The 23,617-nt window shown below is 45.7% G+C and overlaps 2 protein-coding genes and 1 pseudogene across 2 annotated transcripts in view; 2 read left to right on the plus strand and 1 right to left on the minus strand.

The window, feature by feature from the left end:
• LOC124048383 (myosin phosphatase Rho-interacting protein-like) overlaps positions 1-118 on the plus strand; it is a 73,528-nt gene extending 73,410 nt beyond the window's left edge. The window contains exon 8 of the mRNA XM_046369110.1: positions 23-118. The gene's annotated coding sequence lies outside the window, so the exon portion shown is untranslated. The remainder of the gene's footprint in view (positions 1-22) is intronic.
• Positions 1-7,501, minus strand: LOC124047635 (annotated as a pseudogene).
• si:ch73-103b11.2 (putative leucine-rich repeat-containing protein DDB_G0290503) overlaps positions 7,293-23,617 on the plus strand; it is a 27,647-nt gene continuing 11,322 nt past the window's right edge. The window contains exons 1-11 of the mRNA XM_046369109.1: positions 7,293-8,646; positions 9,293-9,349; positions 9,475-9,543; positions 9,672-9,761; positions 12,457-12,569; positions 12,721-12,759; positions 14,212-15,019; positions 15,118-15,234; positions 16,323-20,204; positions 21,183-21,330; positions 21,447-21,552. Of these exons, the coding sequence (XP_046225065.1) occupies positions 8,590-8,646; positions 9,293-9,349; positions 9,475-9,543; positions 9,672-9,761; positions 12,457-12,569; positions 12,721-12,759; positions 14,212-15,019; positions 15,118-15,234; positions 16,323-20,204; positions 21,183-21,330; positions 21,447-21,552 (5,486 nt within the window). The 5' untranslated portion in view covers positions 7,293-8,589. The remainder of the gene's footprint in view (positions 8,647-9,292; positions 9,350-9,474; positions 9,544-9,671; positions 9,762-12,456; positions 12,570-12,720; positions 12,760-14,211; positions 15,020-15,117; positions 15,235-16,322; positions 20,205-21,182; positions 21,331-21,446; positions 21,553-23,617) is intronic.

Consider the following 23,617-nt stretch of genomic DNA (forward strand, 5'->3'; position numbering starts at 1 on the left):
TCAGACCCCCTCCCCTCCCCAGGCGCCCTCCTCTCCCCTAGCTACTCCACCGTCAGCTCCTCCCAGAGCTCCCTTGACTCGGAGCAAAGCAGCAATGCCCTGAGCTGGGACAGCCGAGGCGGGGCAGGTGGGAATGTTGGCGGTGGTGGTGGGGGAAGAGTGGGACGACCAGGCAAGGACTACGTGGTGCTGTCGAACGTGCCGCGGGCTCGCCGGCTGAGCCACCGCGAGGCCTTCCGCTCGGACAAGAAGAAGGTGGAGCTGAGGGCGCGCACACGCAGCCCCGGACGGGAGGAGGTGGCCAGGCTGTTTGGGCTGGAGCGCAGGTGAGGATATTGAGATGACCCACCACACACACACACACACACACACACACACACATTTATTTAACTTATGCACAAAGGCACTTAGAAACAGTTAAACCCACACTACACACAGCATTGCTTTGTAAGCCCACCGACTATATTGAATGTTATCACGCATGCGATCTTCAGTGTTTTGGTTTTGTCAACCCTCCACTAAATTCAATTACTATGATCTTCATGAGCTGTATTGGTCTTCTGGCACCACCTAGTGGCAGCAGTCCTCGAGATCCTCTACTGCCTCTTTCATAATTGAATTGCTCTCTTGGAGCCAAATGTAAAAACCAACGTATGTTTATTGCTTGCATATTTCCCCCTCTGTCCAGCTCTGTCTACTTTGCTATTTTTTTTGTTTGTTTTGTTTTGTCTCTTCCAGGAGCTTCTGAAAATTTGCCCTCCCAAACCTTCCGCCTCCGTCCTGCTGCGCCCTGCTGGTTACCGCTGACTCCTGCTTTCTCTCATTCCACACACACACACACACACACACACACACACACACACACACACACACACACACACACACACACACACATTCACTCACAATCTCACACACACTGTCAGTCACTCACAACTGGTCCAGTCTCCTTGGCTAACGCTGCTGATGCTGCCATTGCTGCTGCTCCTGGGAATATGGTCCTTAATCCTACAATGATCCTCCTTCCTCTCCATCTGAAGTTTGATCTCTTCACATAACACTCTATACTCATTATACTCATCATACTCTATCAGTCTCTTGTGGACCATTTTCCTTTTCTAGTTGCACTTACACATTCTCTCTATGGAATATGTGTTGTGCCAAAATGATGAACCAATGTCGTCATTGATCAAAATGTTCTTACGTTCAAACCAGACTGATACTATAGATTTATAGATTTTTGGCACAAAGCAGCCTCCATAGTTCTGCTCTGCTCTTTTAGTCAACGCACATTGACGCTAGGACCTTGAGAGGATTTGCTCTTTTTTTGTTTAGTTTTTTTGCAGCTCATTTGATTGTGTGTTATATCCTGACGCATGGCCGACGGAGTAACACGACTTCATCAGAAGAAAGGCTGCAGACGGTTTTAGTAGCAGCAGCTTGAGTGTGTTAGAGCCTCGTGTTTTACTGGAAAACCGTCGGCAGCCTTCTTATAAAAGGCATGTTACTCTTCAGTTATTGGAAACAAAATGCTGTCACTTAAGTACAGCAAGAGATGATGATGATGCATAGCTGAGGTTTCAAAGACCCTATGTCATGCTGTTTATGTGATACTGTTCATGATTTTGTGTGTGTGTGTGTGTGTGTGTGTGTGTGATGATGACGGCATATGTGTGTGTTTTCCACAGGCGTTCTCAGGTGATAGGGAAGTTTGAGTCGGGGGATGGGGAGGGCGTGGAACACATGGACACCACCTCTCCTTCGGCGCCCCCCTCCAATACCGTGTTTGTCCAGAGGCAGGGGCGTAGCGAGAGACGCTCCCTCGCTTGCAAACAGGTAATGTCCCCCCTCCCTCCCCCCTAACACAAGGCTGTCGTTAGGGGTCATAAACCATACATGGCACCTAATATTAGCTACAATTTACGGAGAACTCTCATTCATCATAAACCTTTCATAAATGTTTCAGTTGACGTCAATATGAAGATAACCGTGTTAAAATTTACGTGAATCCATACACTACAGTAGTTTATGGTGCATTTGGATGTATTCAGACCCCTTGACTTTTTCCACATTTTGTTACTTTACATCCTTAATTCTAGAATGGATTCAATTATTCCCCCCCCCTCATCAATCTACACACAATACCCCTTAATGACAAAGCAAAAACAGGTTTTCAGAAATGTTTGCAAATGTATTCAATTTTTTTTAAACTATCACATTTACACAAGTATTCAGACCCTTTACTCAGTACTTTGTTGAAGCACCTTTGGCAGCTATTACAGCCTCAAGTCTTCTTGGGTATGATGCTACAAGCTTGGCACACCTGTATTTGGGGAGTTTCTCCAATTCTTCTCTGCAGATCCTCTCAAGCTCCGGCAGGTTGGATGGAGAGCGTCGCTGCACAGCTATTTTCAGGTCTCTCCAGAGATGTTAGTTTTGGTTCAAGTCTGGGCTCTGGCTGGGCCACTCAAGAACGTTCAGAGACTTGTCCTGAAACCACTCCTGCGTTTGTCTTGGCTGTGTGCTTAGGGTCGTTGTCCTGTTGGAAGGTAAACCTTTGTCGTAGTCGGAGATCCTTAGCGGTCTGGAGCAGGTTTTCCTCAAGGACCCCTTTGTACTTTTCTCCGTTCATCTGTGCCTCGATCCTGACTAGTCTCCCAATCCCTGCCACAAAAACATCCCCACAGCATGATGCTGCCACCACCATGATTCACCGTAGGGATGGTGCAAGGTTTCCTCCAGACGTGATGCTTGGCATTCAGGCCAAAGAGTTCAATCTTGGTTTCATCAGACTAGTGAATCTTGTTTTTCATGGTTTGACAGTCCTTTAGGCGCCTTTTGGCAAACTCCAAGCAGGCTGTCATGTGCCTTTTAATGATGAGTGGTAGAGTGCTGCAGAGATGCTTGTTATTCTGGAAGGTTCTCCCTTCTCCACAGAGGAACTCTGGAGCTCTGTTAGAGTGACCATTGGGTTCTTGGTCAACTCCCTGATTAAGGCCCTTCTCCCCTGATTGCTCAGTTTGGCCGGGAAGCCAGCCTTACAAAGAGTCTTGGTGGTTCCAAACTTCTTCCATTTAAGAATGATTGAGGCCACTGTGTTCTTCAGTGGTGCAGACATTTTTTGGTACCCTTCCCCAGATCTGTGCCTCGACACAATCCTGTCTCGGAGCTCTACGGACAATCCCTTTGACCTCATGGCTTGGTTCTTGCTCTGACATGCACATTGTCAACTGTGGGACCCTCTATAGACAGGTGTGTGCCTTTCCAAATCATGTCCAATCAATTGAATTTACCACAGGTGGACTCCAATCAAGTTGTAGAAACCTCTCAAGGATGATTAATGGGAGCAGGATCCACCGGAACTCAATTTTGAGTCTCATAGCAAAGGGTTTGAATACTTGCAAAGGTTTCTAAAATCCTGTTATGGGGTATCGTGTGTAGATTGAGGGGAATGAGGTTATAAAGCAAAAAATGTAGATAAAGCGAATGCTTTATATGAGCTGTAGTGAGTGTTTTTAGTAATATTTCATAGCCAATGGATTTAATGTCATGTCGACCCTATATGTTGGGCATTTTCAGGAGATGTCATTGGATGCTGAGAAGGAGCATCGCGTTCCTGATGTGTCCTGCTCATTCAACTTCCGGAGGGCAAAGTCCCTGGACCGCCGAGTGACCGAGTCCTCTATGACTGTGAGTGCTGGGCAGTACTTTACTTTACGCAAGGTCACTCCACTGTACTTTATACTAGGTTACTTTACGCAAGGTCACTCCACTGTACTTTATACTAGGTTACTTTACATTAGGTCACTTTAGTTTGTGATAGGCTGTTACTTTACATTAGGTCACTTTAGTTTGTGATAGGCTGTTACTTTACATTAGGTCACTTTAGTTTGTGATAGGTTGTTACTTTGCGCTAGGTCACTTTACTTTATGCTGGGTTACTTCACTTTACTTAACACTAGGTTACTTTACTTTACTTAACACTAGGTTACTTCACTTTCCCTTATGCTGGGTTACTTCACTTTACTTAACACTAGGTTACTTTATTTAACACTAGGTTACTTCACTTTCCTTTATGCTGGGTTACTTCACTTTACTTAACACTAGGTTACTTCACTTTCCTTTATGCTGGGTTACTTCACTTTACCTAACACTAGGTTACTTTACTTTACTTAACACTAGGTTACTTTACTTTACTTAACACTAGGTTACTTCACTTTACTTAACACTAAGTTACTTTACTTAACACTAGGTTACTTCACTTTACATAACACTAGGTTACTTCACTTTACATAACACTAAGTTACTTCACTTTTAACACTAGGTTACTTCACTTTACATAACACTAGGTTACTTTAACACTAGGTTACTTACTTTATAACACTAGGTTACTTCACTTTACATAACACTAGGTTATTTCACTTTACATAACACTAGGTTACTTCACTTAACACTAGGTTACTTCATAACACTAGGTTACTTCACTTTACATAACACTAAGTTACTTCACTTAACACTAGGTTATTTCACTTTACATAACACTAGGTTACTTTACTTAACACTAGGTTACTTCACTTTACATAACACTAGGTTACTTCACTTTACATAACACTAGGTTACTTCACTTTACATAACACTAGGTTACTTCACTTTACTTAACACTAGGTTACTTCACTTTACTTAACACTAGGTTACTTCACTTTCCTTTATGCTGGGTTACTTCACTTTACTTAACACTAGGTTACTTCACTTTCCTTTATGCTGGGTTACTTCACTTTACTTAACACTAGGTTACTTCACTTTACTTAACACTAGGTTACTTCACTTTACTTAACACTAGGTTACTTCACTTTACCTAACACTAGGTTACTTTACTTTACTTAACACTAGGTTACTTTACTTTACTTAACACTAGGTTACTTTACTTTACTTAACACTAGGTTACTTCACTTTACTTAACACTAGGTTACTTCACTTTACTTAACACTAGGTTACTTTACTTAACACTAGGTTACTTTACTTAACACTAGGTTACTTTACTTAACACTAGGTTACTTCACTTAACACTAGGTTACTTCACTTTACATAACACTAGGTTACTTCACTTTACATAACACTAGGTTACTTCACTTTACATAACACTAGGTTACTTCACTTTACATAACACTAGGTTACTTCACTTAACACTAGGTTACTTCACTTAACACTAGGTTACTTCACTTTACTTAACACTAAGTTACTTCACTTAACACTAGGTTATTTCACTTTACATAACACTAGGTTACTTTACTTAACACTAGGTTACTTCACTTTACATAACACTAGGTTACTTCACTTTACATAACACTAGGTTACTTCACTTTACATAACACTAGGTTACTTCACTTTACATAACACTAGGTTACTTCACTTTACTTAACACTAGGTCACTCCACTTTACTTTATGCTAGGTTACTTTACATTAGGTCACTTTAGTTTGTGATAGGTTGTTACTTTGCGCTAGGTTACTTCACTTTACTTAACACTAGGTTACTTTACTTAACACTAGGTTACTTTACTTAACACTAGGTTACTTTACTTTAGGTCACATTAGTTTATACTAGATCAGGCCTGGGCAATTATTTTCCATGGAAGGCCACATTAGAATACATTTTTGCCATCGTTCGATAAGCTCAAGTTGCAGATCAGTGGGAGCGTTATCCACATTGAAGGTGAAAGGAGAGGAAACAGTATGTGATTTTCCAACACTTTGAAATCCTCAAAACGATGAGAAAACTGACAGTTCAAAGCACGCAGCAGCGATGTATACTTCTCCCGCTGGTCATCTGATAGGGAACAGACTAATAGTGTCGGAAGCTGGGTGAGATTGTTGTCATCTGATAGGGAACAGACTAATAGTGTCGGAAGCTGGGTGAGATTTTTGTCATCTGATAGGGAACAGACTAATAGTGTCGGAAGCTGGGTGAGATTTTTGTCATCTGATAGGGAACAGACTAATAGTGTCGGAAGCTGGGTGAGATTTTTGTCATCTGATAGGGAACAGACTAATAGTGTCGGAAGGTGGGTGAGATTGTTGTCATCTGATAGGGAACAGACTAATAGTGTCGGAAGCTGGGTGAGATTGTTGTCATCTGATAGGGAACAGACTAATAGTGTCGGAAGGTGGGTGAGATTGTTGTCATCTGATAGGGAACAGACTAATAGTGTCGGAAGGTGGGTGAGATTGTTGTCATCTGATAGGGAACAGACTAGTAGTGTCGGAAGCTGGGTGAGATTGTTGTCATCTGATAGGGAACAGACTAATAGTGTCGGAAGGTGGGTGAGATTGTTGTCATCTGATAGGGAACAGACTAGTAGTGTCGGAAGGTGGGTGAGATTGTTGTCATCTGATAAGGAACAGACTAATAGTGTCGGAAGGTGGGTGAGATTGTTGTCATCTGATAGGGAACAGACTAGTAGTGTCGGAAGGTGGGTGAGATTGTTGACATCTGATAGGGAACAGACTAGTAGTGTCGGAAGGTGGGTGAGATTGTTGTCATCTGATAGGGAACAGACTAATAGTGTCGGAAGGTGGGTGAGATTGTTGTCATCTGATAGGGAACAGACTAGTAGTGTCGGAAGGTGGGTGAGATTGTTGTCATCTGATGGGGAACAGACTAATAGTGTCGGAAGGTGGGTGAGATTGTTGTCATCTGATAGGGAACAGACTAATAGTGTCGGAAGGTGGGTGAGATTGTCTGCTTCTACTTGCCGGGTCAGGAGGAGTAATTTTCCCTTGCAGGCTTAGACAAGGCTGTACATCTGAAGTGCAAAAAGGCCCTTCCCTTGCAGTTTGGAATTCAGTTCATTCATGAGAGCCATGATGTCCACGGTGAAGGCAAAATCAGCCAACCGTTTTTTATCTTTCCTTTTGCATTTGAGGGAAATCCACATACTTTCCTTTCATTTGCAAAAACTTCTGGTCCCACACCCTTTTTAAGCACCTTCCCCCAACTCAGACATCTCACGTTTGTGTAGTAGGGGAGGTCTGGATGACCTGACTCTGTCTCTTCCAACAGTGAGACAAACTGCATGTGGTTTAAAGATTTTCCTCTTATGAAGTGTACCACTTTAGTGACTGTATCCACAACATGGCTCATTTTCAGAACGCATTTACAGAGCACCTCCTGATGAATAATGCAATGCAGGAAAATGATTTTCTGATCTGGGATCAGCTCAGCTACTTGATCTTGTATCCTTTTCAAAAGGCCAATGTGTTTTCCTGTCAAGTTTGGGCACCAGTCAGTGGTCACAGTGGAAAAAATGTCAAAACTCAGTTCCTAGCTTTGCCACACACTTATTAACCTCCTCTAATAAATGTTTCCATGTGGTTGTGCTCTTCTATACGTTCAAAGTCTGAGGTTTATGCCTCGGAAGAATATCAACATCTGCATCACTGGATCTCGTCCAGGGCCAAGGAGAAATAGTTGAAATCCTTTACCTGGTCTTTCAACTGTTGTTCCATATTCTCTGCGTTGTCCTCAACACACCGTGTCACTGTTCGTCTTGACAGGGAAACATTTTCAAACAGCTATTTTCTTGTCGGGGCAAAATTGCTGCAGAGTCAACGAAACATTCTCTAATGAATTCGCCCTCAGCGAATGGCTTGCTATGTTTGGCAATTTTGTGGGACAGTACATAGCTAGCTCTCGCAATTCCGTCGTTTTCTGAGTGCCCGTTTGTGAAAAGTCCTTGCTGCTTTTGCAACTGAGAAAGCAAACTCTTTCGATGCACTTGCCCCTCTGCTCAGAAAACGTGTTCCTATATTTCTCTGCGTGCTTCGTCTGGAAGTGTCAGGACAAGTTGTAGTCTTTCAAGACAGCAATGCTCTTTGCACACTAAGCACACAGCTTTCCCTGATACCTCAATAAATAAATATTTTGATGGCCACTCTTGCTGGAACACCTGACATTGATTGTCTAATTTCCTATTCTTTGAAAAACTATTTTTTTGCACAATTTTTAGTTTGCTACTATTTGTAACTGTGAAGTGTGTGTCAGCCTGTCAGTCACTGTGTGTCCATGTTATTTATACATGCCTTCAAATAAATGTCCCACAAGCGATGGGAGTTAAGTCATTACACAAAGGCCAGTATTCATTGGGCTTTTAATCCGAATAACAAATACGTTTCTCCAAACTTTACTATCGCAAATTCTTTGTGATCTAAGCATTATTCCGCGGGCCGTATTGAATCAGGTCGCGTGCCACATATGGCCCCCGGGCCGGCCTTTGCCCAGGCCTGTACTAGGTTATGTTACTTTACCCTATGTTACTTAACCTTACCATAGGTTACTTTATTAACAGATTACATGCATGGATCTCAGTGTTACTTAGATATGATCTGGGAACTGTCCCGGGGTGGTGTTAGTGGTCCTCCTGTTAACGTGTGGATGGTATGGCCGAGCTGCAGCTGCCAAAATAGCCCCCCCCCCCACAAACCCCCCCCTGTTATAAATAGCTGGAGTGAAGGGTGTTAAAGCGCCAGCTCTTTGTGCAAAGACGCACAGTGAGCGAGGGAGAGAGGGAGTCAAGTGGAAGAGAGAGTTTGTGTTAATGAGTCTCCACCAGACCGTGGCCGTGCCACACCTGATGAGGATCAACAGAAACCAGGTAGGGGTCAAACGTAGTGCAGTTCCTGTTTGTTGACTAAATGGACGGTAAGCAGACGTTCTTGGTTTGCTTCGTTGAGCAGTGAGAGTTTGGCGAAGAAGGGCTCACTTGTTGTGGATCGAGTGGTCATTCATTGAGTCTTTCTGTGGATGAAAGCATAGAAGGGGTTCTTTCTGCACTATGATTTCTATATTAGTTGAATGAATCCAAGTCTAATATAAATATAGCACTAATATAGATATTTTGGACATCTGAAGACTGTGGCAGTTCTGTCGTAATGGCAACATTTACATTTTCTTTAATGCATTTGCAAGTTTACTGTATTTCAGGGTTCAACGAAAGGTCGCTATTGGGTTGGGTGGGCCACTCTTCCCAATAGTCGAATCTGGGTGGCAACGTGGACTGAAAAGCTGTTAGCTGCTAGCTGCTGAGCTGTTGGCTGTTTATTGGGAGCATTGCAGTGAGCTGTCTGGCTCTGTACAAAAATCTGTTAGCTACTTTGTTAGCCGAGAGCTATTACATATTATGCGTAAATGACTACCGATAAAGCAGCGAACACTGATAATGATAGCCATGAGCATAAGCTAGTTGTAAATCGCGTGTCATGAATTGAAGCTGTTGTTTTTTTTTTTTGTTTTCAATGTAGCCAGATCTGTTGAATTTCAAGAAAGGATGGATGACCAAGCTATACGAGGATGGAATGGTAATATACTTTATGAGCAGGAATCCTGGTTGTGTTTCTAAATGATTAGCCGTGCCTTATGACATCTCTCATGGATTAATGCTCTAACAAAACTAGTAAATGTGATTTATTTTTTGACCTCCTAGTGGAAGAAACACTGGTTTGTTCTCACAGACCAGAGTCTACGATACTACAGGGACTCAATAGCTGAGGAGGTAAAACTCACTTAATTACTTATACCCCCCCCCCCCCCCCCAAAAAAAAAAAGAACAAACAATGTATGCAGCGTAATGTTAATACTTCCCTTGACATTTTTCTTTATCTTTTTGTTGTTTTATTCCAGGCTGCTGATATGGACGGCGAGATTGACCTGTCCACCTGTTATGATGTCACAGAGTTCCCAGTACAGAGGAACTATGGCTTCCAAATCCTTGTGAGTGTATTTGTGGTTGTACTCTGCTCATCTATACCATCGATCAAACCTAAAATGGTCCGTACCTCTCCCATCTCTAACAGCTTGTTGCTCAGCTGTGACCCTGCACTCTAAAAGCAGCATTGACAACATGTGGTGTTGCCGGCGGCCTTGGGTTTGGTCATTTCTCTTCCCAAACATTTATTTGTCCCATCGTGAGGGATGTCACTTGACCTGTCATCCCCCTGTGAGAGAGTGACATCATTGGATCTAAGTCTGCCACAGACGTTGCCACCCCCCCCACCACCACCACCAACACCCGGAGGCCCTGAATAACATGTTTGTCTAACCTCGCTCATTCAAAAGACCAAACCTGGTCTTACGTCGGCGCTTACTCAATGTTGGTGCCTGCGTGTTTTGGAAAACCTATTTTTCTAAAAATAGTTTTGAAGGCTTTCGCTATAAGCTTTAATGGCACACAGGATGGAATGTGTGACGACCTTCCATAGGAGGAGCAAGGTGAGGATGATTACCTCGCGATGCAACATTTGCCTTGACTATAGGCCAAACACTTGATCTCTTGGCGATGGGCCACATCCGAAACGTTCTCTCTAAGCACCGATGTCAATGCGGGAGACATGCCCAGATCTGAAGTTAGTACGAGGCCCCATGGACACATGACATCCATGTCGCTTCTGCTGTGGGATGGTTGTTGTGTTTACATTGGCTAGGAGCTGGAGCCCGCTCTCCTGGCGCTTCTCTGGTTATTTTCTGTTTCGGGGGTTCAGAAATAGAGCAGTGGGAGGAGATCATTCTCTCTTTGGCTGAGAACAACACCGGTTTAGTGACAAGAAATGAATAACTCCAGTATTTATAACACCTTTTAGCGCTCTGCATCATGGGCAGACCGGATGGAGGCCAGGAATGAGACGTGACCCAGTGGGGGAACCACCAAAACAGAATGATGTAAATGAATGTAACATCCAGTAGAAGCCCAGGATGGAGAGTGCACTTTGTTTTTCATTCATCGTGGGGCACTTTGTTTTTCATTCATCGTAGGGCTGGGTGATATGTCCAAAATCTCATATCTCGATATAGGTCATTTCATAGCACCTATTAATTATGCATATCACGATAAAGCACATTTTCTGTCAATTCAGTGAATAAAGTTTATATAAAATGACCAGATGTAAAGGCCTATTTCTTATTACATTTTGAATTATACTCAACAAATAAAAGGTACTTACTCATTTGATTATTTCTCCTTTTATTTAGAACCTTTGCACATTTTCAATTAAGCATGTAACAATGTATGTATGTATGTATGTATGTATGTATGTATGTATGTATGTATGTATGTATGTATGTATGTATGTATGTATGTATGTATGTATGTATGTATGTATGTATGTATGTATGTATGTATGTATGTATGTATGTATGTATGTATGTATGTATAAAATCTAAAAAGGTAAATATAAAACACTTAAATATAGGCCTATATTATATTATATATTTTAGGCCTATATTTAAGTGTTTTATATTTACCTTTTTAGATTTTATACATACATACATACATACATACATACATACATACATACATACATACATACATACATACATACATACATACATACATACATACATACATACATACATACATACATTTGTTACATACATTTGTTACATACATTTGTTACATACATTTGTTACATACATTTGTTACATGCTTAATTGAAAATGTGCAAAGGTTCTAAATAAAAGGAGAAATAATCAAATATATACACACACACACACACACACACACACACACACACACACACACACACACACACACACACACACACACACACACACACACACACACACACACACACACACACACACACACACACACACACACACACACACACACACACACACACACACACACACACACACACACACACACACACACACACATTTATTCATTTTTGGTGGCATGCCTGTTTTGCATGTTATTTTGGCATTAATTCCTGTCACACAACAATTTGGTACCTTGGTGTTAGCACCAACTCACGAAACCCTCATTTCTCAACCGTGTAAATTGGGGCCATGTCTTTGCAGATGTAAGTTGTAACGGCAGCTGTTATCTCCTATCTTCGTCATTCTCTGCCATATGGTGGTGCGCGGTCAAAAGTCTAACGCAACGTCTGAGTCGGGGGTTTGTTTTGAGCACTTGACTGTACTTTTTTTGGGTCTCATCCGTAGATGGACATTTTGTGGAAGACCGTAAAGCGTCGTCCAATTGACTAAAAATATTGCCGTAAAGAGTGATTTGCGACACAACGTAATAAACGATAGAGCATAATATGAAATGATAGAAAAACATCTATCGCCACACGATATGTATCGTCATATCGCCCAGCCCTAATTCATCAAGGTACACTCGTTATAGTAATTCATTGTATTCACTGTGCTGTCATTGGCATAAGTTTCCTGTTATGGTGTGAACGCATTAGAGATGGGGAATGAGCACAAGATTTGGGACAGGATTCAGTGGGGGTGCATTTTGGTTTACTCCCTAACATTTTGGTTACTGACATTTATTAGTTAGCTACTACTGGTCGATAGGAGTGCATCTTAAATGTACTGTTCATCACCGTCAGCTAGCCATTCTAACACTGTGCCCCTCCTGCCCTGTCGTCCCCTCCTGCCCTGCCCTCCCTTTGTCCAGAGTAAGGAGGGGGCGTGCACCCTGTCGGCCATGACCTCGGGAATCCGCCGCAACTGGATTCAGGCCATCACGAAGAACGCGCGGCCCACCATCGCTCCTCCCGATGTCACCCGGTAAGACTAACACACAGAGTGTGGGAGGGAGTGTGTCCACACAACCCGCCACTGACGGACATAACAATTTCCTCACTTTTATTTACTCTCACTAATCTCTCTCCTCATCCTCCTCTTCCTCCTCTGGTATTTCCACCCTCTCTGCTTCCAGGAAAAACGTCTCTCTGAAACTGTCGGTTCTGAAGCCCAGGTTGGAGCGCTTGTGTGTTGATCCACGTCCCCGTCCCCCCCCCCCCTCTCCCCGTGATGTAATGGTTCAGTAATGCCTGCCTGCGTGTTTGTCGTCCCGCCCTGTGTCCTGAACATTGAGTAATGTCTCCAAGTAGTACTGCTCAGGAAGCCCGCTGCAGTACGCGCACCATCAGTCAATTGAAATAGTCATCTATCTTACCTGGCTCGATCAGCGTAGAAAACTATTTTAGGTTGATAAAAGGTGCTGTATAGAGATAATGAAGAAGGGACCAAATGTATATGGTAACACTTACAGTATGTGTGTTCTGCTTTGATGAACCATGTAAAGGCAGCTGGAGCACGAGGGGAGACTCGTGTCAGTGTCACCTTGGTGCAAACACTGTCCTAAGTGTGTCGCGGCAACAGAAGCATTACCGATTTTGTTATCGGATCATTTTAGCCCCCTGCGCTAGTGTTTCTGCCTAGAGCACTTGTCTTTCACTGGGGCTCGTCATATGCCTATGGACTCTGTATTGGGTTCAGTGTTTTTTCCCTAGGATTTTCTTCAGCAGGGATGGCAACGGTAGGGGGGAAGGGGAGTTGGCGCATTGACATCCTAGCTGTTCCCATAGACCTTCCAGCTGATGAATATAGGGGGTTTAGTGTATAGGGTTTTACCCCTGTTTACTGAACTCACGTATGGCTGTGCTGCTGACCGACTCGAAGGCGGCTCCCTCGAAACAGGAATGTGGGATATTTTTGGCGTTCCTGCGTAGACAACTCGCGGACTTCTCTTCTCTTGGATTGTACCCCTCTCCCATTCCTCTGACCCCCCCCGGAAATAGACTTTCCCGTCAGCTCACTTTTTTAGGTGCGCACTCCCCATCGCGGTTTCAGTGAATGCCAAGCAGTGTGCAGATGACTGTGACCACATTCCCCCGCTCGTCTACTGTACAAACGGCTAAAGTTGAGAAACTGCAGTGCGCTCTGCTCAAGTATCGGATTACAGACATGTCTTACGAAAGAGAAAGGCCAAATCTGATCTGAGGCCCATCATGCACTCACTGCAGTTTGGCCCAATTCTTCCAGACTGCTTTAGTGCTAAAATGTCCCAATGTATTCCTCTCATTTGCTGTTGTGGTTTAAGCTTACTTTGTAAGCACAGAGATGTTTTGTTGTAAGTGAATAGTTGATGTTTTGTAGCAGTGTCTGTGTAGCTGAGTTTGCATGGGCTTTTTCAGCGCATTTTGAGGGCATCGGCATTGGTCACATCATTAGTCGTTATCTGGGGGGCGCAAGATGATTGTAGGTCAGGGATTCTGCACAGTCATCCTTGCTCAGGCCGATCCTCTCGAACGTGCTGATTTGTCTTAACACCCGTACTGAGCGTCTTAAGCCATCACTGACCAGTCTCTTTCTCTCTCTTCCTCTCCATTCATTTCCTTCTCTCTCACTCCTCCCATGTCCTCAGCTCCCTCCTTGAGGAGAAGGCCAGAGGGCGGGTGGAGCTGCATCCGTCTCCCCAGCCAGGCCCTGACCCCAGCCCCGAGAGCCCCCGGGTGGAGGTCCGGGTGGTCAAAACACAGAGGTCCGTAGACCACGCTCCTGCCACAGTCGCCGCCCCCGCCTCGGAGCCACGCAAGAGCCGGGTCCGAGAGCGTAGGCGAGAAGGCCGCTCCAAAACTTACGACTGGTCCGAATTCCAGCCTGGACAGACGGAGGACCCCAAGAGGGACAAAGCACCAGATACTGTTGACCCCAGCTCTGCTTCTTCCTCTTCCACCTCCTCTTCGTCCTCCTCCACTTCTTCCCTGGCGTCCTCCCCCGTCTCCACCACCTCTTCGCCGCCAACTTCCTCCTCTATTTCGGCCCCTCCACCCGGCCGGGGCTCCGCCGTGGCAACCAGGGAGGAGTCAGAGCAGGAGCGGGGGCGGCGGCGGGAAGAAAGACCACAGCGCTTTCAGCAGGACACCCACGCACCCAGCACGGTCACCACCACAATGACGGCCACTGTAAATGCAGTGGGGGCCGAACCGAGGAAGCCCGGGGAGTCCCAGGACCAGGGGAGGATGGAGGTCGACCACCCTGAGCCTGGTGCGGAGGGGAGCGGGGAGAGCGACGGCAGAGCCCCCGACGTGCAGGTGGAGATCGAGCAGCGGTGGCATCAGGTGGAGACCACGCCGCTCCGAGAGGAGAAGCAGGTGCCCATCAGCACCACTGACGCCTGCCTCACTGAGAGACTGCCCCCACAGGAGCTAGCTGCCCTGCTGGACAAAGAGGTAGGCTTTTATGCACACCGGCCAAAGCTTCAATTATTCTACTGTGTGTCATTATAATGAGGAACCGTACTATATTCTAATGCATGTGAATGATGCAGCTGGGGCAGACCCAGAAGGAGCTGGCCAGGCTGCAGGAGCAGAACAACATGCTGCAGGAGCAGCTGGAAGATGCCAGGGGCAGAGAGCACAGTGCCAGGGAGGGCTACGTGCTACAGGTACCACACGCCAACAGTAGCTGATCACGTCTGATTAGTTGGATATTAGATTCAGTTAGTTGGCTATTATTACAACTTGAGAGATTACCAATCATGTCGCTTTAAATCATTTTAAACGACGTACCCTTTTACTGTGAGTTCATGTTTGGAGGGCTTTTATCGTTTTGATATTCTGGCTCGTTTTCGCAGCAGGGTTTCGTATTCAGTTTGTGTATTACATTACTGAACATCTTAGGGTGAGACACAGTATTTTACAATCGAAGGCAATGTTGGCACTGATGGGAATACAAACTGATAGCGTGAGGTTGAGGATGTCGCGTGTGTGGCGTTTCTGACTTTGTGTGTGTGTGTGTGTGTGTGTGTGTGATTCTACTAACAGGTGTGGGGTCTTAGTCCTTAAACCGATGTGCATGGTTGTGGTGGTCTCGGCATGGTTTTTCGCTAACTGTTTTTACGGAGTCTCACATCTACTGGGGGGGGATGATTGGTTTGGATTGATGCCGAAGGTAAGAACCTAGAGGAGCTTTGCCGCTGTGCTTTTTCTTTCTTGTCGTTCTCGCCATCCTGTCCTCTCAGCCTGTTTTTGTGCATGACTTTTTGGTGTTTGGGAGTATGCATGGTTGCATTCAGTTCTTCATTCATTTACAGTTCATGTTCCCGCTGGATATTTGATCGTTTCCTCGTCACATTCGCCCTTTCTTTCCTTCGACGTGTATTATAATTATGTGCGAGTTGAAATATCGGGGGCAATAAGAGACCACTTGACTCGTTTTAGTTTCGCCATCTATTCACCGTTGAATATGTATCTTGTTCAGTCACTTTATATTCACCATTTTGGATTTTTTTTTCCACCCTTCATTATATTTAGTTATTTTCCATTTTCACCCTTGAGGTCACCCTGAAAAAGCACAGTGGGAAGCTTGGGACAAAAGCTTTTCAAAAGATATCAAAATATATCAAATCTATATTGAGATGGGAATGAAATTCCCGGGTTTTTCCTCATAGCCCCAGAGATGTGGTTCACCGTAACTGTGGGGGTAAATAAAAGATGATGTCACTAATCAAACTGTCTCATCAATCTTTTAAAGAGCGGCACCTCGCCCCCCTCCTCCTCACCACACAGAGCGCCATGGCAACGTCTGCATAAGCTCAACCAAGACCTGCAGAATGATCTGGAGGCCCAGCGACGCAAACAGGACCTGGCCCAGCACCAGGTGCAGACTCTGAGGAGGAGCTACACCGATGCCCAGGACGCCATTGGACGCCACGAGGCTGACATCCAGGCCCTGCAGGCCAAGCTCAGCTCTGCCATGGCTGAGATCCTGGCCAGCGAGCAGGCGGTGGCCCGCATGAGAAACGAACTCAAGCTGGAGCAGGAGCGCTCCCGGGAGCAGGAGGAGGAGTGGGTGCGCAGCGACGCCACTTTGCGGGTCCAGCTAAGGGACAGCGAGGACAGGCTCCGGGAGGTGGAGGCCAGCCTTCTGGAAAGGAGCCAGGCCCTGAGGCATCTGGAGCGCCAGCAGGCCCTGCAGAGGGACCACCTGAGGGAGGTGCACAGGCTTCAGGAGAGGCTGGCGGAGGTGACAGGCCGGCTGAGCGCCACCGAGCAGGGCCAGGCCCTGAAGGAGGAGCGCCTGAGAACGGAGCAGCGCTCCCTGCAGGAGAGCCATGAGCGGGAGAGGCAGAGCCTAGCCCGGAGGCTGGCTGAGGCTGAGTCTGGGCGGGCAGAGCTGGAGGAGAGGCTGCTGGAGGCGGAGCAGCAGGTGGAGGCTCTTCTGAGGGGGATGCGTGCCTCGGATGGAGACGAGGTCAGGGAGGAAGTGATGCGGCTGCAGGAGGATTTGGCCCAGACAACGGATGTGGCGGAGACGCTGAGGGAGAGCGTCCGCAGGCTGGAGGAGGAGAAGGGCCGGCTGACCTGCCGCTGCCAGGAGCTCCTCAACCAGATCTCTGAGGCAGACCGGGAGGTGACCAAACTCCGTAGCCGGCTGGAAACCGAGGAGGCCGACTACTATACACTGGAGCACTCCTATGAGAGGGCGTCGGAGGAGTTCCAGAAGATCAGCCGTGTGCTCCAGGAGAAGGAGGAGGAGATACGGCAGACCAAGGAGATGTACGAGAGATTAGTGGAGCGCAAGGAGGAGGACCTGAACGAGGCCCTCATCAAGATGACCGCCCTGGGTAGCAGCCTGGAGGAGACTGAGCAGAGGCTTCAGGCCAGGGAAGCGCTGCTCTGCCAGATGGACAAGGGCCTGAGGGGCCAGAGCGAAGCCTGCAGTGCGGAGACGGACCTGCAGGCCAAGCTGGTGGTGGCAGAGGACCGCATTGCAGAGCTGGAGCAGCACCTCAATGCCCTGCAGCTGGGCTATGCCGACCTACGGATGGAACGCCAACGAGCCCAAGAGGGGGCTCTCCATGCTCGGGAAACAACCAAGGAAAGGGGCCAGTCGTCCTCCAACTCCTTGCCAACGAACACAGACTCCTCGCTGACCTTTGACTTGGGTTCCAAGGTGAAGAGCTCCTCAGACAGTGATGAGTCTCAAGCGAAAAGGCAGAGGATACGGTTCTCCAGCATTCAGTGCCAAAAATACATCCAATCAGAGGACCTGGAGACCAGTAATGCAGACAATACTTCCTCAGACATAAGCGAAGAGATTAGCCAAGAGATCAGCCAAGACTTCCAACTGTCCATGGAGACCAACTCTTCTGATATTACATTCCAGTTCTGCAGCGACCCAGAGAAGTTTATTTCCATCATAACTGCCCTGGAGATCAAGCTTCTGGCCACAGAGGAGAAGCTTAGAGACCTCACCCAGAAGCTTGAGGAGCAGCGGGTGGACCAGCCAGAGGGTCTGATGGAGGGACAAGGCTCCTGGGCAGGGACTGATTCAGAGCTCCAGGAGCTCAATGCTAGACTCGAACAGGAAGAGGCACCCAGCAGTGCCCTCCCTGGGCCAGTTAGTCAGATTACAGCTGCTAAGCACCAATACGCCAAGGCCCTAGTCTGTGTAGAGTCCAGTAGGGAGAAAGTCAGGGGTATTCTAAGTAGTCATTGCCCGGGCAGTACAGGGCTGCAGCTCCACACTTTGTCTGAGATCGAGAATGAGTTAGTTAGTGCAACATTGTACATTAGAGAGGGCGGGATGACATGGAATGAGCACCCGTCAGAGGTCACACAAAGTCCAGCCCAAGAGATTCACAAGAGCAAAGCATCGAATGAGGAAACGATACGACTCTTTGCCAAAACACTGTCTTTTGAGGCAATGGTTTTGAATAAGATGGCTTTTTTGATACAGAATCCAGACTCGGACCTTTTGCAACGTCTTATCGAGATATGTAGAGAGACTGAGACCATCAAAAGAAGTGATGGCGATTGTGTGGCAATTGTTTATGCAGACGTCTTGACCAGGAAGCTAATGTTAGAGAGTGCCTTCTGGGCCGAGGTGGAGAAAATGGAATCCCGTTGTGAATTGATGCAGGGAGAAAGCTCAGATGTTAAATCAACAGTGGCTAGTATGTCCCTTGAGGCTAATGTTACTGTTATCTATAACACCTGTGTCAAAGCTGAATTATCGCACTCTCTTCAGAGTCTTAAGAGCTTTTATGAGGACAAGTTCAAAATGCTCAAAAGGGAATTGGCCCAAGCCCATGGGAGCTTACAACAAAGGGAATCTGCTTTGAAAGAGATTATCCAAGCTCCCAAAAGACTTGATTTGACAGAAGTCCTTCAAGACGTCAGTAGTGAGTTTGGCTTTAGTGAGGAGCAGAGTTTAGCTGACGTAAGTGAACTGACTCCCTATATGGAGCAGATTGAAATGGAGGAGGCACAGGATTTGGCTGAGGAAGTAGTGGATAGACACTTAGTGGGAGGCGTGCCATCTTGTAGCGTTGACTCTGTTGAATCTCTGCAAGTTGGGCGAGACAACTTGGCCGCTGAGCTAGAGAGACAGGCAGCTATCCTCCACAGATTTTCCCAAGCGATTGAGAGCGGCAGCCATCCTGGCTTAGCCAATATTATCCAAGCAAACTCAAGTTACCAATCCACCCTCAACCTCACGGGTGGCTCCCTTTGCATGCGTGAGGCGCTTATCCAGGCCCAGGTGGCCTACGTAGCCTGTAGGCTAAGAGCCGACCACGAGCGGGACCTGGTCCGATATCGGCAAGCTGGCCATAGCATGGACGTACTTGTCCAGGAGCACGCCTGCACTGTTGGTGCCATTCGGGAGCGCTACGAGGCCTCCCTACAGGAGGAGCGCCAGGGCTTCACGTGTACAATGGCCTCCCTTCAGGATGAGAACCAGGCCCTGAGAGGGGAAATGGGCCAGCGAGTGGAACAGCTCTCCCAGCAGCAGGAGCGGCTGGCTCTCCTGGAGGAGCGCTTCCACAGGGAGACCGAGGAGCTGAGGCAGAGGCACCAACTGGAGCTGAGTCAGGCGGAGCAGGGCCGGGCCTCCACCGAGCTGGCCCTGATGGAGACCACGGCCGACAGCCAGCGGAAGCTGGAAGTCCTGCTGGTGGACATGGACACCATAGAGGAGCGACACGAAGGCCACCTAAGGAGACTGGAGGAGCAGTTCCAGGGACAGATCCGCGAGCTGCAGCAGGTCCACCAGGAGGAGATCCAGAGGCTGCACGCCCACTACACAGAGACCATCCGCTCCATCCAAGACCAAGAGGATAGCGGAAGCAAGGGCGATAGTAGCCCTGAGTCGGGCCACTCTCAGTCTCCACTACCCGAGGAGGTCACCTCATCCACTGAGCAGGCTTGGCCCATGGAGGAAGAGGAGCAGGGTAAGGGGGAGGAGGGTCAGGCTAGGGTGGCGACGGACCCCATGGTAGTCCTGAAGGACAGGATCCAGGAGCTGGAGACCCAGATGGACACCATGAGGGACGAACTGGAGACCAAGCATCTGGAGGGAGATGTGGCCAGCCTGAGAGAGAAATACCAGAGAGACTTTGAAAGTCTAAAGGTTTTTGTTCTTCCTTTCTTAACGTCGTAAATTGTAGTCTTCATGTGGTAAGCCCAGTAGTAGAGCATGACTGAATAGTTGGTTGCGATGGTTGTTATCAGTCAAACTATGGGAATTGCAAACAATTATTATTATTAGAATAATTTGTCATATTCTTGGGTCATTACATATGAAATCAACTGAAAAATCTCCTGAGTGGGGGAGGGGGCACTCTGATCCAGAAATGGCACTACATCCATTTCTCCCATGGCCAAACATTCATGGATACTTTTGTAGAATGTGGTAAGGATGATTTGATGATTTCATATGGAACTATCCTATTAAATATAAGTTTGATCTACAACATAATTGTTATCCACAAAGTAGCATACAATACAAATGACTTCTACTGAAATGCAGCATTGTAGTCACTCATGCTTCAGAAACATACCTTTTCTCCCGGTTACTCTATAACCATAATATATTACCCCCACACAGACAACAATGCCCAGTCTCTGTAACACGCAACATTATGTTTAGAAATATACTAAACGCTGAACTATGAACATATGCTGTTTTAGTATCTGAAACCAATTGCAGAAATGTTGATACACATGTTTCTAGAAAGACTGATTCAAATCTTATTCGATATCCTCTTCTTTGCCCTGATAAAATTGGCTGCCTTAAACACACTCCCTCATACTAACATTGCTTGGCTTCTGATCCCAAAAAATGCTTGCATGACTTTCTCAGATGTAATTCTGCTTGCACTGGTAAATAATTCACCATGAAGACTCGTCAGAGCACATAACACTAATGGGACTGACGTCTCACAGACCGTCCCAAGTTAGATTACTCCGATCGCTTACTAAATTTCATCATAAATCTGGTAAGGATAAGGAAGCGTTCTTCACTCAATGATTTAAGGCCTTAATAGCATACGACTACGCCGTGGGGAGCTTTAAACAATGCCAACAGTATTAACCCCTTCTCCCCCAGGCTACGTGTGAGCGAGGCTTCACAGCCATGGAGGAGACCCACCACAAGGTCGTCGAGGACCTCCAGAGGCAGCACCAGAGGGAGGTCTCCAAACTACTGGAGGAGAAGGAGAGGCTACTGGCTGAAGAGACTGCCGCCACCATCGCTGGTAAAGATTAGCCCCTGCATTGGCCAATCCCTAGTGTTTGCCAGATTTGATTGGCTTTTTTTGTTGTTGCCGCCTACAATTGTAATGACTCTGACCGCTAGCTTTCTGTGTTCCAGCTATTGAGGCTATGAAGAACGCACACCGAGAGGAAATGGAGAAGAACCAGCGCTCCCAAATCAGCGGACTGAGCACCGACATCGACGAGCTGCACGAGCAGTATCAGTAAGTCCCTATTTTGGTTGGGAACACAACTGGTACGTAGCAGACAATGGCAGAGATTTGAATGACTGTAGTGAGCTCTATATAGAGAGACACTCGACACCATATGTATTTGAACAAATGTGTCATACGAGGCGACAGTACAGAATGTTGCCTTTTATTTGAGGGTGTTTTCATACAAAACTGTATCTTTTTAGCCTTTTAGAAATGAAAGTACTTTATATATCTAGTCCCTACATTACGGGAGTTGTAGCGATGAGACAAGATAGTAACTACGAAAAACAATTGGATACTATGAAATTGGGGTGAAAAAAGTGGGTAAAATTAAATGTAAAAAATCTCTTATTGTATATTAAAGTAGTAAACTGTGTTAGTATTTGGTCCCTACAGACACTACAGATATCCTTAGACATTGACTACATCGTTGCACACAATGACTGACTTTACAAACGTGTTGGATACATTTGCAGTATGTTTTGGTTGTTTCTGATTATGTTTTGCCTAATAGGAACTGAAGGGTGAATAATCTTCTGTGATTTGAGTCACTTTTATTGTAATTAAGAATAGAATATGTTTCTGAACACTTCTACATTATTGTGGATGCTACCATGATTAATAATGGATAATAATGAATGACTCGTGAATAATGGTGAGTGGGAAAGTTACACACACGGATCAGACCACCCCGCCCCTGTTGTTGGTAATGGTGAGCGGTTAGCATGTTTTGTTGTAACCTCTGTTGTTGGTAATGGTGAGCGGTTAGCATGTTTTGTTGTAACCTCTGTTGTTGGTAATGGTGAGCGGTTAGCATGTTTTGTTGTAACCTCTGTTGTTGGTAATGGTGAGCGGTTAGCATGTTTTGTTGTAACCTCTGTACTTTTCTCACTCATCATTATTCATTGTTTATTCATGGTTTTTCTTAATCATTGCGTTAGAAGTGTTCCAAAACTTCTTAGCTCTTCGAAATATTAATCTACTTATTTAGAGATTGGAAAAAGTTATACTGTTTTCGAATGAAACAAAATACAGGTAACTGCTAAAAGGAAACGCCAATATAAAGCGATGGGCCGCCAGAACAGCTTCAGTGCACCTTGCCATAGATTCTACAAATGTCCGGAACTCTATTGGAGGGATGCGACGCCATTCTTCCACATGAAATTCCATAATTGTTTTGTTGATGGTGGTGGAAAACGCTGTCTCAGGCACCGCTCCAAAATCTCCTGTAAGTGTTCAGTTGGGTTGAGATCTGGTGACACACACACGCAAACAAACCCTTTAAACCCCCTATGCCCATTTGAGACCCCTCTTTCAAAGTCACTAAGATCTCTTCTAGGCATGGTAGCTAAAGTGCTGGGCAACTAGGCATTTTTTATACATGACCCTAAGCATGATGGGATGATTTAATTGCTTCATTAATTCAGGAACCGCACCTGTGTGGAACCACCTGCTGTCAATATACTTTGTATCCCTCATTTACATCCTTTATTTTGGCAGTTACCTTTTTACCTTGCTCTAGTTATGGCTTTTAGAATTGAATTGTTTGTTATAATTACTCCAGTCGTCTTTCTCCATTTCAGTTCCTGTTGGGAAAAACATAACCCAAAACAAACAGTAAATGCATTCCATGAGTTTATAGTCACAAGCTTGATGTAGTCATTGCGTGCTAGGAATATGGGACCAAATACTACACTTTTAACCACTTTAATACACTATAAGTGGATTTGTCCAAATACTTATGACTTCTTCAAATGGAAAGAATAGATACATTGTGCTTTCTTTTATAAACGGTAAAACAGATGATCGAAAATACCCTCAAATATAAGGTGACATTCTGCACTGTCGAGTCATGAAACATTTGATCTCAAATCAAAAATGCTGGAGTATAGAGACAAGTAAAAAAAATGTTAGCTTCACTTTCCAAATACATATGGTGTTTGTCTACTTATGGGCCCATATACACTAATCAATCAAAGCTGACTTGTATAGCTAGACCTTTTTACTGATGCATTTGCTGCAAGGTGACAGTGGCAACTGGTAAAAGGTCTCCTCGGAGAAGGGGGTTGTGTAT

The sequence above is a fragment of the Oncorhynchus gorbuscha genome, linkage group LG11, assembly GCF_021184085.1.
Source record: "Oncorhynchus gorbuscha isolate QuinsamMale2020 ecotype Even-year linkage group LG11, OgorEven_v1.0, whole genome shotgun sequence".
NCBI classification, from domain to species: domain Eukaryota; kingdom Metazoa; phylum Chordata; class Actinopteri; order Salmoniformes; family Salmonidae; genus Oncorhynchus; species Oncorhynchus gorbuscha.